This window comes from Scomber japonicus, chromosome 24, assembly GCF_027409825.1.
Source record: "Scomber japonicus isolate fScoJap1 chromosome 24, fScoJap1.pri, whole genome shotgun sequence".
In the NCBI taxonomy this organism is placed as follows: domain Eukaryota; kingdom Metazoa; phylum Chordata; class Actinopteri; order Scombriformes; family Scombridae; genus Scomber; species Scomber japonicus.
Window position 1 is genome coordinate 2,144,068 of NC_070601.1, and position 16,694 is coordinate 2,160,761.

Below are 16,694 nucleotides of genomic sequence, written 5' to 3' on the forward strand. Positions count from 1 at the left end.
TACATGCTTTTAATTTGTTGAATTATACTATAAGTGCTTAAAGACGCTGTGTATTACATGCTTTTAATTTGTTGAATTATACTATAAGTGCTTATTACATGCTTTTAATTTGTTGAATTATACTATAAGTGCTTAAATATGCTGTTTTAAATCATTATTTTTACATTTTAACTGATCAAACTGATAAAAGAATAAGCAGAAATATAAATTATCGTATGTTTTTCGTCAGCTTTCTTTTATAATTATCAGCCTATGTTGGGAAAATATATATATAAGCATCTTTTCCTTTTATTCCTCACATCTTTAATCTTATTTTTAGATTTTAGTCAAGCTTCCTGTCACGCTAACATTGCTCTCAGTGGTTGAATAATAATTTAAAAAGGATAATAATTAAGATATCTAATAGTTGAGATGCTGTAATGAGTCATATGAGAACTTTTAGATGCTTATATTTATTGATAATGTTATTTTTGATATAAAACTATTGATTATTATAACTCTGAGTATCATAAAGTTAAAGTCTTCTGTGGAAATACAGTTTAATTAAAACAGTTTATTTCCTTTATTCAAGCTGAGAAGCAAAGACAGTTTTTATACTTTAATACTTTTAAACTGAAAGCTGATGAAAGCTGATGAGTTATTATACTTTATTATTTATTGTTGCTTTTATGATCATCAAACAGCAGAAGGTGACTAAACAAACACAGACGCTCAAATGTATAACAGGCATGTTTGAGTCACTTAGAGAGGAACATGAATCGTCACTTTTTCCATTTTAATGTTATTTTTTGTACTTTTTTGGGGATTTTCATTTGAATCGTCCAGTTTTGTAAAAGGGAAAAAGGAAAATTTAGTCTTTCAGATATCTAATGGCACAAATGCATTGGTCAAGGAAGGAAGGGACGCAGGGAGGAAGAAGAAAGGAAAGGAGGGAGGAAGGGAGGGAGGGAGGAAGGAAGGGGGGGTGGAAGGAGGGAGGGAGGGAGGAAAGAAGGAAGGAAGGTAGGAGGGAGGGAGAAAGGAAAAGAGGAATGGAGGAAGGAAGGAAAGAAGGACAGAGGAAAGAAGGAAGGTAATGGGGAGGAAAGAAAGAGAAGGAGGGAGGGAGGAAAGAAGGAAGGGAGGAAGGAAAGGAAGGAAGGAAGGAAGGACGGAAGGAAAGAAGGACAGAAGGAAGGAAGGAAGGAAGGAAGGGAAGAGGGAGGGAAGGAAGGTAGGGGGAGGAAAGAAGGAGAGAAGGAGGGAGAAGAAGGAAGGAAGGAAAGAAGGACAGAAGGAAGGAAGAAAGGTGGATGGTGGAAGGAAAGAAAGAAAGGAGGAAAGAGAGAAGGAGGGAGGAAGGACAGACTGAAGGAAGGAAGAGAGGAAAGAAGGAACAGTCAAAACAGAAATAGGTCAGTATGTGAGGGTTAAAGACAAGCTTAGAACAAATCAATGTTTTATGTCGTCATGCCCTCAGAGAGAGAAAAGAGGAAAAGCAAAGAAACCTACGAAGGGTTAAACTCACCTGTGCCTGTCTCTCTGTGCTGCTGCAGGTGTTTTCCAGGTTACCGTGGCAACAGAAGAGGAGCCTGAGGAGCGAGCACAAAGAAAACAACAGTGAGACAGACGGTGGATGTGATTCATGATGATGATGATGACAGGCGACACCTTCATCATCCCGGTTTTGGTTTTCTAACGATGCAGGTTTGGAGGATCAGGACTTCATCATCATCGTTGCCATGACGTACCTGGCTCACTACGCCAACGCCCAGCTCGCTGCCCTCTGGATGGGCTGCGTGGGCTGGACTTTCACCATCATGGCCCTCGGACTGGTCCAGTGGAGGGTCTGGAAGGTGCCTGACAATGAGGTTATCAGCTCCGGGGTGGCGTGGGTCGGTCTCTGGAGGGTCTGCTTCAACAGCTACACCGTAGTGACCCCTGGCTTCAAGCATATGTACTGCAGTTACATCGATTTGACTGATGCCTACACGCCTCCGGAGATCGCATCAGGGCAGGTTCTCATGCTCCTGTCGGTGGTGGTGGGGCTTTGTGGGAACGCTGGTGGGGTCTACACCCTGAGGAATGTCTTCTTTGGGATGGATAAGAACTCGCCAATCCGTTTATTGTTCATCACTGCTGGATCTTTGTGTTTAACAGCAGCTGGGATGTCACTAATCCCTCTCTTGTGGACTCTGACCTCGGTGGTCAACAATCAAACCATTAATTTCCCGCCTGATTTCAAAATGCCGAAAGAACCTGACTCTCAAAGCGTTGGCTGCGGCATCGTGATCGGGTTGGTGGGTGCAGTCCTGATGGTGGTCTCTGGGGTTAATTTTTGTAGATACAGATTACCAGAGAGGTCTCGTGCCAGTATGCAACCATCTCTGAGCCATGAGGTGCAGCTGGACGGGTCGGCAGCTCAGGGGGCTTTAACGAGCTCCGGGGGCATAAACAACCCGGCGTTTGAGTCTCATGAACACGTATGATCAGGTTGTTTGGTGGTTCAACACCAAGTCAATGTAAATGTAAAGGTGGAGGACTAAACACTGATAGAATGAACCTTGGTGGTTGCTATAGTTACAGGTTGTTCTATGGTTGCTATATATACAGGTTGTTCTATGGTTGCTATAGATACAGGTTGTTCTATGGTTGCTATATATACAGGTTGTTCTATGGTTGCTACAGTTACCGGTTGTTCTGTGGTTGCTATAGATACAGGTTGTTCTATGGTTGCTACAGTTACAGGTTGTTCTGTGGTTGCTATAGATACAGGTTGTTCTATGGTTGCTATAGATACAGAGTGTTCTATGGTTGCTATAGATACAGGTTGTTCTATGGTTGCTATAGATACAGGTTGTTCTATGGTTGCTATAGATACAGAGTGTTCTATGGTTGCTATAGATACAGGTTGTTCTATGGTTGCTATAGATACAGGTTGTTCTATGGTTGCTACAGATACAGAGTGTTCTATGGTTGCTATAGATACAGGTTGTTCTATGGTTGCTATAGATACAGAGTGTTCTATGGTTGCTATAGATACAGGTTGTTCTATGGTTGCTATAGATACAGAGTGTTCTATGGTTGCTATAGATACAGCTTGTTCTATGGTTGCTATAGATACACGTAAATGATAATTTCTCTCTAGATTTGGCTACAAAAAGGATTGAATGGATGTATCGTTTGATATTACATCATACTCGGTTATTTTAGATACTTTTAAAGTATCTAATATATAAAAAACGTAGACTATAATACATAAATACAATAAAAACAGATGTGTGTATGTTAATTTAACTATTATACTTAATGAACCAACGTCTAGTTTGATCAGTTTCTCTCTCTCTCACACACACACACACACACACACACACACACACACACACAGTTAACTGATAGATTAGTATTTAATTATTAACACTATACAGCTCCTCCATTACATAATGTAACCAATTTAACTTTGTGCTGCGGGGACGAAAATGAATAAATGACCCATCTGTTGATAACCAGAAAACGTGGAGCTGGCAGTTTCTTAAAGAGAGTTAATAACAGATCTATATAATAACGTTCTTCACATCCACAGAACTCAATAACACTGATGTGCAAAACAGGAGACACATTTTTACATGAATGCAAATGTGATGGCGTCTGACAGCTGCATGTAAATCCGAGGTGTGTGTGTGTGTGTGTGTGTGAGAGACTGTTTCCTGTCAGCAGACCACATTATATTTCATGTTTTATTATTATATTATATTATATTATATTATATTATGACTAAAGGTGAAGGCCAACCTAACGAGTCCACACAAACATGTTTCACTGTGTTTATTATTTGCACTGAAATGTGAGATTATCTTCTTCTGTGTTGAGGTTTAATGAATTTAAGCCTTTAAAAAAAAGTTTTATTGATTACAGAACTACACATCAAATGCTTTTTATTTAATATGCAGATTCTTTGGTTTACACTCTTGACCTTTGACCTTTTCGCTACTAGTAACCTGCAATGCGTTACCTCAGAATTGACTCCTTTTGTCCTTCCTGTCGTCCTCCCAGGTCAAATTGACCCCGTCTGTTTTGACTGTTCCTTCTTTCCTCTCTTCCTTCCTCCCTCCTGCTCTCTTTCTTTCCTCCCCCTACCTCCCTCCTACCTTCCATCTGTCTTTTCTCCCTCCTTCTCTCTCTTTCCTCCTTTCCTTCCTCCATTCTTCTGTCCTTTGTTCCTTCCCTCCTTCCTTCCCCCCCTCCTTCTCTCTTCCTTTCCTCCCTCCATCCCCCTTTCTTCCTTCCTTCTTTCCTTTCCTCCTTCCTTTCCTTCCTCCCTTCATACTTTCTTTCCTCCCCATTACCTTCCTTCTTTCCCTTGTCCTTCTTCCTTCTCTTCCCTCCTCCCTCCTTTTCTTCCTTCCTCCCTCCCTTCCTTCCTTGACTCGAGGACAACAGGAGGGTTAATATTACACTTTGTATGTTTCCTGTTTACTGAGCACCTGTGGAGCCAAACATGAGGCTTGAGGTTTTTACTTAATATAATAATTCAATATTTAATTATCCATCATGTAATTTTATTTTTCTGGTAACTTCCTGTTGAAAATGTGTGTGTCATATTAAATACAGCAGGAATAGAAGGTCACTTATTATTATGCAGGACCTTTAAGGGCTTCAACATGTTATATTTAATGTTTTTATTTGTTTTAAAATACATGCAATAAAAGATTAATTATTATTATTGTGTCATGGTTCAGACTTTACAAGGTTACCTGAATGCATCTAATTATTTTTAATAAAGTGTATAAATTATTACTTTAACCTTCCTGTTGTCCTCGAGTCAAGGAAGGGAGGAAGAAGGAAGGAAAGGAGGAAGGAAGGGAAGAAGGAAAGAAGGTAGGAAGGAGGGAGGGAGGAAAGAAGGACAGAAGAAAGGAAGGAAGGAAAGGAGGGAGGAAGGAAGGTAGGAGAGAGGGGGGGAGGGAGGAAAGCACAGAAGGAAGGGAGGAAGGAAAGAAGGACAGAAGGAAGGAAGGACAGAGGGAGGGAGGAAGGAGGGAGGGAGGGAGGAAAGGACAGAAGGAAGGAAGAAAGGAAAAGGAGGGAGGAAAGAAGGTAGGAAAGAAGGAAGGAGGGAGAGAAGCAAGGAAAGAAGGTAGGAAGGAAGTAAGGAGGGAGTGAGGGAGGGAGGAAGGAAATAAAGAAGGACAGAAGGAAGGGAGGAAGGAAAGAAAGAAGGACAGAAGGAAGGGAGGAAGGAAAGGAACAGACCCGGCCCTAACCAATGTGGCGCCCTAGGCAAGATTTTAGGTGGCGCCCCCCTTGCATCGAAGTAAATTCCACTGCTGGTGTACATACTCACAAGAAACTGAATAGCTTTATCTTGGACATTCTTTTATTTAAAGAAAGAAATTGCCCAATCAAAATACTTAGAACAAATTAGAAAGAAATACAAAAAAATATGATATGAATATATGAAATATAATATAAATAGCTTACATAAAGTATAAGATTTAAATACCCACAAAATAAAAAGTGTAAACAAGTGACATGCTGCTGCATCACTTCTGGGTTGTGCTCCTGAGGTGGAGGCAACAGGAGGAGCGCTTGATGCTGTAGGTGGCCCAAGATTTGCAGGAGTGGGACTGAGAAACCGCAACAGCGCATCTGAAGAGAGAAGAGGAGTATGTGACACCAGTCTAATAATAAATATGATATGATAGGCTAATATGATTTCAAGAATAAAATGAAATGAAATAATATAAATGAAAAATCTAAGAGATACATGCATGATGTTCACTATACTGTACATGTATAATATACAATGTACTTTTTCTGATATGCAAACTATATATGATTCAATTTTATTGTCATTACAACAAAATACTGATTAGCAGAATGCAAAGAAGTAGTAAACTGCAGTATAATATAGAATGTGGGAATGCTAAGTTATGCTAGCTATAACATGAATGATGTGCACTTTAACACTGATGTAAAGTTTAACACTATAAACACACTTTAGACAATATGAACTGTAACACAACATACAGCTCGGCTTACAACTATAATAAAAGGGTGGAAAAGGAATAGCATTTTGATTGACTATTACAAGCTAAGAAAACCTTAGCTAACCAGATGTTAATAAAAATGCTGAATAGATCTAATATTTACACATTTCCCTGAGGAAACCCAGCGAGCACAAACCGTAATTTCAACGTTTGATTTCCGGTTAAAAACAGGTTGATATGAGGTCTGAACGTCTTTTCAACCGTCTAAAAACAGTTACAACATCAACGTGTCACAAAACACACATTAGTTTGATTTCGGTTGATAATTACCTCAGTTGTAGCTCTATTGATTATTTTGACGTTTTTTCTATAAATGAGAGGAGGTGAAATGACGTCTAAACAAAACGTAATTTCAAAGCATTTAATGTTGAATAAAATATCATAAATATGAAACTATATAGGCTATGTCTGCACACTAAATAAGCTGGGAATTTTCTATACAGCAATTCCCGGTGAATATGTTTTCTATGTGAAAGTTGAATAAACGTCTCCATATAGCCGGTAAAAAAACGTTCACTTTCCAACCAATTTTCAACGTCTTTTCACCGGTTACCATAGATACACGTCTTTTAGACGTCTTTTCAACCAAAATGTGCTTGCTGGGAAGTAAGGTGGGAGTAGTTACATTACTATTTTCCAACTTAGGCTCTTCCATAACATTAACTGGCGTTAAAACTAACAGTTTAACAACAAACCATGTTATGCTAATGGTTAACGACGTTATCGTCGTTCTGCAACACACAAATGATGTCATGACATTATCTTTATTGTAACATTACCTCTGTCTTTGTCTCGTTTTCCTCCTCTTCTTTTCTTTTTTTCCTCCCCTGGGCACCAGACAGTTTGGGACGTTATGACATATTGTTGTCGAGCTAGCCTTGGGGTCACGTTAAAAAACGACCATCCTCCCCCAGGTAGCAGGTACAGTCTAATTAGTGGGGGGGGGGGGGGGGGCGTCTTAGGAAAGTAACGTGTCATCATTATTATTATTAGTATTCCTATTTAACAGGCTTTGCTATGCAGTTAAATTAATGTGGGCTTATTATCTTCATATTAAGACATGATACCAAGTAGTTTTAAGAATAGTGGAAGTTACATTTTTTTTTTTTTTTTTTCTTCTTCCCCCATTTGTGGCGCCCCCTGGATGGACGGCGCCCTTAGCATTTGCCTATACTGCCTATGCCACGGGCCGGCCCTGGAAAGGAAGGAGGAAGACAAATCACAGCAGAGTCAACAGCAGTGCTCTCCTCACTCTAACACACCTCACTTTAATAATTAACTCGTTATCAAGCCTCAGCTGCTGGACGATGACATCATCATAATCAGAGTCAGGTGTGTCAGACTGGAGCGACCCCGAACACACACACGCAGGACTCAGAGCAGCGATGGGAGGGACGGAGACGTTGGATCTCATAAAACACACAAAGCAAGGTGAGAGGGTGGGCTTTTTTTTTTTTTTTTTTCTTAAATATTTTATTCAAAAAAAAGCAAAAAGTTCATCTCCAGGATTTCAAACCATCTGTATCAACGTTCCTGTTAGTGGTGAACAGTCTGCTTCACCTCACTGAGATCAGTCTTATGGCTCAAATCGACCCCCCCCCCCCCCCCCCCCCCCCCTCCCCAAATCCTCCCCCTCCTCAAACCTCCCTCCCCTCCTGAGCCTTTACTGACACGATAAGGAAAGACGATAACGTGGGGGGGGGAAAAAAAATCCAATTTCAGTTTTTGGGACATTTACAGCACACACCTCTCTGAAGTTAGGACCATTTAACAGCTGCGTCATTTTATTTTGAAAATCCGGCAGCTTTAATCTTCTTCCTCACAAACTTTTAAAAGGAGTTTGTGAGGAGTGAAATAACCATAGACTATTTTTTAGGGGGGGTTATTTCATCTTTTTAAGGAGTTGAGCATCTCACACACTCATTTTGGGTTTTTTTTTTTTTTGGGGGGGGGGGGGGGCTGCTGCTGCTGACAATGATCTTAAACCTTCTCGAGGAACTTCATACAGTACACACAAATGAAGAGTTTCATTCCCAAAATAAAAGACAAAGCGCTGACACCACAGTAATCACACGATCATCAGAAAGATTTCCCCTGCAGCCGCCAGCAAGCTAAACATTTCATATCCCCCGCTGTGTGTGTGTGTGTGTGTGTGTGTGTGTGTGTGTGTGTGTGTGTGTGTGTGTGTGTGTAATATGCATCATTACAGCATGAAACCCCTCAAATATAAATAGAAGACGTCACTGGAGATACATATGGCATATCATTCAAACACACGCTCTAATACTGAATACAACATATACAAGTAAAGCACAATTATTAAGTTTTTAAAAATAAAAAAGAAGAGTCTCAAATATTACCGAATGAGGTCAGATATCATCAGAAATGCTTTTTTTTTTTTCTTTTAAACAATTTTATGATGCAGTTCTCCGGGAAAAAAAAGAACAAATGGCACACAGAGGCTGTAAAATGCAAAAATTATTCAAATCTGCACAAACACGTGTTGACAAACTCCTTTTCTTTCCTTTTCTCTCTCTCTCGCTCGCTCTCTCTCTTCCTATTTATGTGCTGAGGATGATTTATATTCTGAACAAACACCCGTCTGTGTCGAAAATGCCCTGAATGTAAAATATACAAGATGTGGAATGAACGGCCTCGTGTGTGTGTGTGCGTGCCTGTTTTTCTATCCTGGTGGGGACCTCAACCTGACAAAGTGTGTATATGTTAGCATATTAGCTTCGTATTAGCATATTAGCTTAGCGTCCCAACGAGAGGGGGGAAAATTCAGGTTTCAAATTTATGTGAGAGTTATTGATTTAGGAGTTATAATTACATCTCTAGACCCTTTTAGAAAGGCTGGAACCCAGTCAGGGTCCCCACGAGGTAGTAAAAACGTGTATGTGTGTGTGTGCGTTTTTCTATCCTGGTGAGGACCGCAACCTGACAAAGTGTGTATATATTAGCATATTAGCTTCGTATTAGCATATTAGCTTAGCGATTAGCCCCCTAGCTAACTGGATTATTAGATGCAGTGTTAATGATTAGGGATAGGGTCAGGGTTAGGGTTATGAATTGTACTGTGGTCAACAGTGATGTCAATCGTATGCTAATAGACGTTAGCATTATGGGTCCCAACGAGGGGAGTTAGGGGGGGCAAAATTCAGGTTTCAAATTTATGTGAGAGTTATTGATTTAGGAGTTATAATTACATCTCTAGACCCTTTTTAGAAAGGCTGGAACCCAGTCAGGGTCCCCACGAGGTAGTAAAAACGTGTATGTGTGTGTGGTTGCATCTTTTTAGGTGTCTGACTTGGTTCTTTAAAACTCCTTGGGTCACATGTTTCTCCTAAATTAAGCAACCTGTGTGTGTCTGTGTGTGTGTGTGTGTGTGTGTGTGTGTGTGTAAGCAAACTTCCTATGCAAGAAAAAATGCAAATATGACGCCAGACTTTAAATACAAAATACATTTCTGTCATTATCTGCTCAGCTGATCTGCAGCTTTGTTTCAGTCTCTCTTCCTGCTGAGGCCGCGACTGAAAAACTGCTTCACTCTCACCTTACGTCCTTTTATTTTGAAAAGACTTTTAACTCATCTTTAAACCAAAGTCTCCTCTTTTAAAAAACCCAAATCTGAAGCTGATAAAATGTTTTATAGTATAGTTTTTAAGACGACACACACACACACACACACACAAACACACACACACATCCAAAGCAGCCCCCCCCCCCCGCCCCTCCTCTTTTTTTCCATTAAATTCATCTTAAATTTCATCCAGATTTTTATTTTCTTAAAATAAAGCTCAAACAAAGCTGTGATATTGTAATCCTGATAATCAGCGCGAGAAGATAATGTCGGATTATTCCTTGATTCTCCACAGAAAAACACACACAAGCTCTCACACACACACACACACACACACACACACACACACGCCTGTTTACGTGAATTGTTGGGTCCCGTCTCGTCCGCAGCGTCTTCGTCCTGTTCACCCTTCGCACACATGGAAGCCCCTGATAGTCGTTTTTTTGTTTTTTTTGTTTTTGATCCAGATGGTTTGAAACGGAAAGAAAAAAAAAAAGAAAAAAGAAAAAAATACATACATACAAAATAAAATACAAAAAAGGAAAAAAAAAAGGAAAAAAAAAAAAGAGTAAGAAATGCAGGAAAGTTTTAATCGTTCCAAAGTCCGCCCGTCTGTTCTTGATAAACCTCGATGACGTCTTCGTCCTCCATCCCCAGCTGACGGGAAGAAACACACAAATAAACGGATGAACTTGAACACAGCATCACATTTAGAGAGAATATATTAGAGGATTATGGTAAAAATGTCTAAGTGGTGTAACCATAAAAACTTTAAACTTTGCTTAACCTTCCTGTCGTCCCCCCGGGTCAAATTGACCCCGTCTGTTTTGACTGTTCCTTCTTTCCTCCCTTCCTTCTGTCCTTCCTTCCTTTCCTTTCCTTCTCTCCTGCCTTCTGTCACTTCCATCCTTCCTTCTTTCCTCCATCCTCCCTTCCTTCTGTCCTTCCTTCTTTCCTCCCTTCCTTCCTCCCTCCCTCCCTTCCTTCCTCCCTCCCTCCTTTCCTTCTTTCCTCCCTCCTTTCCTTCCTTCCTTCCTTTCTTCTTCCTTCCATCCTCCCCTCCGTCCTTTCACACACACACACACACACACACACACACACACACACACACACACACACACACACACACACACACACACACACACACACACACACACACACACACACACACACACACACACACACACACACACACAGTGGAGGAAATTTCTTTTTTTGTGGACCCAGCATTAAAAGGAAGGAAGGGAGGAAGGGAGGGAGGGAAGGAGGGAGGGAGGGAGGAAGGAAGGAGGGAGGGAGGGAGGGAGGGAGGGAGGGAAGGGAGGAAGGAGGGAGGGAGGGAAGGGAGGAAGGAAGGAAGGAGGGACTTTTAAACCCTCTGAAAAAAAATATAACTTAACTTTTTATATTACATTTCTGTCTCTTTCTTCCTTCCTCCTCCAAGTTCTTATTTCTCTTCTTCTCCTCTTTTCTTTTCCTTCTGTCTTTCCTCCTCCAACTTATTGTCCTCTCTTTCTCTACTTCCTCCTCTTTCTTTTTCTTCCTTTCTCTTCTCCCTCCTCATTCTTTCTTTCCTCCTCCTAACTTCTTTATGTCTCATCTTCCTCCGCTGTCTGTCTCTTTCTTTCTTTCCTCCTCCTCCTCCTCTACCTTCTTGTTCTTTATTTCTCTTCTTCTCCTCTTTTCCTTCTGTCTTTCTTCTTTTCCTTCTGTCTTTCCTCTAACTTCTTGTTCTTTATTTCTCATCTTCCTCCGCTGTCTGTCTCTTTTTTCTTTCTCTCTCCTCTACCTTCTTGTTCTTCCTCCTCTTTTCTTTCTTTTCCTTCTGTCTTTCCTCCTCCTCTAACTTCTTGTTCTTTCTCTTCTTCTCCTCTTTCCCTTCTTTCTTTCCTCCTCCTCTTAACTTCTTGTTCTTTATTTCTCTACTTCCTCCTCCTCTGTCTGTCTGTCTCTTTCTTTCTTTCTCTCCCTCCTCCATCTTCTTGTTCTTTCTCTTCTTCCTCCTCTTTTCTTTCTGTCTTTCCTCCTCCAACTTATTGTCCTCTCTTTCTCTACTTCCTCCTCTCTTTTTCTTCCTTTCTCTTCTCCCTCCTCATTCTTTCTTTCCTCCTCCTAACTTCTTTATGTCTCATCTTCCTCCGCTGTCTGTCTCTTTCTTTCCCTTCTTTCTTTCCTCCTCCTCCAACTTCTTGTTCTTTCTCTTCTTCCTTCTTTCTTTCCTCCTCCTCCTCCTCCTCCTCCTCCTCCTCTACCTTCTTGTTCTTTGTTTCTCTTCTTCCTCCGCTTTCTGTCTCTTTTTTCTTTCTCTCCTCCAACTTCTTGTTCTTTCTCCTCTTTTCCTTCTGTCTTTCCTCCTCTACCTTCTTGTTCTCTCTACTTCTTCCTCTTTCTTTCTTTCTTTCTTTCTTTCTCTCTCCTCCAACTTCTTGTTCTTTCTCTTCTCCCTCCTCTTTCTTTCCTCCTCCTAACTTCTTGTTCTTTATTTCTCTTCTTCCTCTGCTTTCTGTCTCTTTCCTTCTTTCTCCTCCAACTTCTTGTTCTTCCTCTTCTCCCTCCTCTTTTTTTTCTTCCTTTCTTTCTCTCTCCTCCAACTTATTGTTCTCTCTTCTTCCTTCTTTCCTCCTCCTCCAAATTCTTGTTCTCTTTCTCTTCTTCCTTTCTTTCCTCCCCCCTCTACCTTCTTGTTCTTTATTTATTTTCTTTCTCCGCTTTCTTTTTTCTTTCCTCCTCCTCTACCTTCTTGTTCTTTCTTTTCTCCCTCCTCTTTCTTTTCTCCTCCTCCTCCTCCAACTTATTGTTCTTTCTTTCTCTTCTTCCTCCCCTTTTTTTCTTCCTTTCTCTCTCTCCTCTACCTACTTGTTCTCGCTTCTTCTCCTCTTTTCCTTTTGTCTTTCCTCCTCTAACTTATTGTTCTTTCTTTCTCTTCTTGCTCCTCTTTCTCTCTGCTTTCTGTCTCTTTCCTTCTTTCTCCTCCAACTTCTTGTCCTTTCTCTTCTTCCTCCTGTTTTTCTTTCCTCCTCCTCTAACTTCTTGTTCTTCCTTCCTTCTAGGTGTGGATAAAATATTTAGTATTTATCATTCTAACCCAAACCTGAAGCTTATTCTACACTAAACGTCTCCAAAATTAGTTAAATTAGCATCATGTTAGTCACGATTTTGGAAAATTTAGGGATTAAAATAAAACCGTCTTTACCTCTTTTGGAGTTTGGTTGTCTGCGATTCTCTGTCCTTCAAACAGAAACCTTAGCGTGCTTGCAGGGACGCCCTGAAAGAAAAGAAGAAGAAGAAGAAACACGCATCAGAAGTCAAAGCATCAAATCAAAGTCTTTTATTTAATCCTGAAGCGTTTAGTCGACTCTTCTCTCCTCTCTCACCTGTCTCTGGCTGTAAGACTCCTTCAGCTTCTTTAGATGTGTCGTCATTTTCACCTTAAAGTGGATTTCGCTGCTATCCTGTGGGGGGAGGGAGGGAGGGAGAGAGAGGGAGAGAGAGGTAGAGGTAGAGGGAGAGGTATAGAGGGGTAGAGAGAGAGGTAGAAAGGTAGAGGTAGAGAGAGGGAGAGGTAGAGAGGTAGAGCGAGAGGTAGAGGTAGATAGAGAGAGAGGGATAGAGAGAGGTAGAGAGAGAGAGGAAGAGAGAGGGAGAGAGAGAGGTGTAGAGTGATAGAGAGAGGTAGAGAGAGGTAGAGAGAGAGGTAGAGAGAGGTGTAGAGCGGTGTAGAGAGGTAGAGAGAGGTAGAGAGAGAGGTAGAGAGAGGTAGAGAGAGGGGTAGAGAGAGAGGGAGAGAGAGAGGTAGAGAGAGAGAGAGAGAGGGAGAGAGAGAGAGGTAGAGAGAGAGAGAGAGAGGTAGAGAGAGGGAGGTAGAGAGAGGTAGAGAGAGGTAGAGAGAGGTAGAGAGAGGGGTAGAGAGAGAGGGAGAGAGAGAGGTAGAGAGAGGGAGAGAGAGAGGTGTAGAGAGGTAGAGAGAGAGAGCGAGGTAGAGAGAGAGAGACAGAGAGAGAGAGAGAGAGAGCGAGGTAGAGAGAGGTAGAGAGGTAGAGAGATAGAGAGAGGTAGAGAGGGAGAGGGAGGGAGAGAGAATTAGAAGCAGCAGGAAAGTCAGATCTCATTTAGGGAATTGTACATGTTTTGTTCATGTTTGTGAATGATTTGTCGTGTGTTGTCCCTCCTCTCTCTCGCTCCGCTCTCTGAGCGCTCTCTCGTTTACTGTTCACGTCTCGTGCTGTTTCTCTGCAGACGCACCAAAACTGTGAAATTCTACTCATCTGAGACACAACTTCCTTTTACTCGTTAGCCTTAAACTGAGTCTAACTTAACGAGCTCAGATATGTGTGTGCTTTGTTGCTCTTGTTATATTTAATAATTAAACATTTGTCTTGATGAATACAGCTGAATTTGTCGGATTATAATACAAGTATAATTTTTAGTGAATGTGGAGTACTGGTTCATGCTTTTATTTTGAAGGTACAGAGGTGAATGTAAAGGAGAGGCAGCAGATGTTCTTCTCTTTGTCTGTTTGCTTGTAAAAGCTCAGTGGCTGCTTGAGTTTGAGTTTATTTCTTTATTTTCCTTCATAGTTTTTATTTTTCAACTTAACTGACAGTGTGCTTTTATTATTATTCTCATCTCCACTGTTTCCTTCTTCCTCTACAGCCTTGTACCTGCACATTAAAGCACTTTGAGTTCACTGTGTTGTATGTGAGTCTTACAAATTAAAATTATTATTATTGATCCAGCTATAACATCTGAGTATCTCAGCATGAAGTGTATTATTATGTCTCTCACTAGTCCTTTTAATATTATAGCAGCATTATTAAAATCACTGGAGTACAACTTTAAAGTATATAACATAAAACATACAGGAAGCTTTGGATCCTTAGAGGTAAACTTTGGAGCATTTGGGAAATAAGCTCATGATATTTTTACATTCTTATACAGCTGAATAACTATCTAAAGGCACACAGTGTAATAACAGCATTCACTCATTCATACCTGACCGATCACTTTTAATTTGATGTACTCTCCATCCTTCTTATCCCCCCCGTCTTGGCTGGATGGTTTTGTCTCCTGGAGAAAAAAAAAACAGAAAAATAAACTCATTAGACTAAAGATAAATGATCAGTTTGGCTTCATCAACCAACTGGTCTGAAGCAAGAACCGATGACGTCATGGGATGGGGGCGGGGCTAACGTTTATTAGCAGACTAGCGGGGTTAACGTTTATTAGCAGACTAGCGTGGCATTTCCAGAGGGTTAAAGATTTGTGGATTAAAAGTACTATTTTTATCATTTTTTTGCCATAGCTGTCATCTTCTTCTTCTTCTTCTACTTCATCGTTTCCGGCAGGCTAGATGCCTTGCGCCATGTTGCTGCCTCTCACTGGTGAATCATGGAAGTGTTTCAAAGGCGTGTGCTGGCTATGTTATACAGTGACGTAATCGCATGGCTCCTAGCAACAGGTTCGTAAGAGGTGCTCGGATTAGCACCAACTGAGCACCGGCTCCAGCTCGGTGGAAAAGGGGTAAGTGTAGAGCAGAGGCGTAAAGATACACCTCCAAACAAAATATAAGAGACAAGAAGAGAAGCTCTTTTTCCCTCCACAGTAACTAAACCACAACTCTGCAGCTGAGTTATAGAGACAAGTCTATCACGTAATGCGTCAGACAGACTGTAAGATAAGAAAAGAAAAGATAAGATATTCCTTTATTAGTCCCACGATGGGGAAATGTGCATTATCACAGCAGCAAAGTGGAGAGCAAAAATAGAAAGAGCATCAATTAAAAAGAATAAAGAACAATATATGAGGAAAAAAGCAATAAACAAAACAATAGTAGTAAAAAAAATATATAATAAAATTAAGTATATACTGTCTGAAATGCACTGCTGCTTTAATGTATAAAAACAGAAACTTTATGCTATCTTTCACTTTCATTTTGTGAACATTTTTAGAGCTCAATTTATCAAAATGTGGTACAGGCAGTGTGTTTTTATTAATAAATAATCATTTAAATGTCCATGAGCTCATAAAATTATACTTAAGTTGCTATTTGTGATTTGATATGATGTGAAAGTGACTGTGTTGAATCCAATCAAATCATACTGTAATATCAACTCAATTTAAGTCGATTTATAATAAATACTGTGCAGAAACTTGTGATTTAAACATTTACATCCTACTATATTTGTATATTTAACACTTTTTAAAATGTATATTAATGAATTATACATATGTACTTGTTAACAAACGTGCTTGTCTCAGTTAACACGTTAATGCATGAATAAATGATGTTTATATTGAACTTAAATAAACATTAAACATCATAAACGTCACATTATATCCCCAAACAGGCCTGTTGGGTTAATAGTATACTATTAATTATTGTTTCTGACATTGATACAAACGTGGCTGCATGTTAGTAGCTGTAAACACTTCTTATTTAATAGTAAAAGTGTAAATAATGAAGTTAAACCAAAGCTGCTGATGAGCAGTGAGTAGTGGGCCTGCAGCAGCTAACACTTAGCATAGAAGATAACCTGATATGAGCCTTAAAACAAAGCATTACGTCTCTTTTTAAACGCCTCACGCACATCACAAAGAGTTGAGAGTATTTAAAAGGTGATATCTTACCGTATCTGACATGTTTTGTTCCTGTGTGTGAGGTTATAAACACAATGAGAAAGGATGTTAGCAGTTAGCTCCGAGACGCAGCTGCTGCAGCCTGATGTTGTGAGACGGAGACCGGAAGCAGGCGTGCGTCACTCTGCGTTTTTCAGAATAAAAGTACCTAACCCCACAAAACAAGCGGGTAGCTTCCGGTTATTTTTTTCTAGGATGGCGAAGTCAGGATTCTCTGCCTCAGTTTTGGTTAACTTTGATATTCTAATCTTAACCAACTTTTTCTCCTAGGATAGCGAAGCCACAATGTTTAATTACTATAATATTACATTTTGATTTGTGTATTTAATTCGTGCTGGGTGATATGGACAAATTCAAATATCACAATATTTTAGACCAATATAGATATCGCAACAATATTGTAGAAATGACTGTCAATGCTTTCACAAAATATTTACACTATGAAC

General features: G+C 40.2%; 2 protein-coding genes across 2 annotated transcripts; one reads left to right on the plus strand and one right to left on the minus strand.

Moving 5' to 3' along the window:
- The first annotated feature begins 1,721 nt into the window (after positions 1-1,721).
- Positions 1,722-2,468, plus strand: LOC128354619 (claudin-34-like). Its single transcript, XM_053314843.1, has one exon. It carries the CDS (start codon positions 1,722-1,724, stop codon positions 2,466-2,468), a length of 747 nt encoding a protein of 248 aa, XP_053170818.1.
- A 5,515-nt stretch (positions 2,469-7,983) lies between these two features.
- sumo1 (small ubiquitin like modifier 1) lies at positions 7,984-16,347 on the minus strand. The gene is made up of 5 exons (XM_053314755.1): positions 16,240-16,347; positions 14,605-14,679; positions 12,987-13,064; positions 12,806-12,877; positions 7,984-10,269 (listed from the first exon to the last, which is right to left on the minus strand). Exons 1-5 carry the CDS (start codon positions 16,249-16,251, stop codon positions 10,201-10,203), a joined length of 306 nt encoding a protein of 101 aa, XP_053170730.1. The 5' UTR covers positions 16,252-16,347; the 3' UTR covers positions 7,984-10,200.
- Positions 16,348-16,694: the final 347 nt, after the last annotated feature.

Bases quoted from the DNA above. Each gene is read 5' to 3' on its own strand.
- LOC128354619 (XM_053314843.1), top strand. From the start codon at position 1,722: ATGACGTACCTGGCTCACTACGCCAACGCCCAGCTCGCTGCCCTCTGG.
- sumo1 (XM_053314755.1), bottom strand. The intron at 13,065-14,604 runs GTATGAATGAGT...CTCCCCCCACAG, and splicing joins AATTAAAAGTGATCGGTCAG to GATAGCAGCGAAATCCACTT. The intron at 10,270-12,805 runs GTAAAGACGGTT...TCTTCCCGTCAG, and splicing joins ACAACCAAACTCCAAAAGAG to CTGGGGATGGAGGACGAAGA.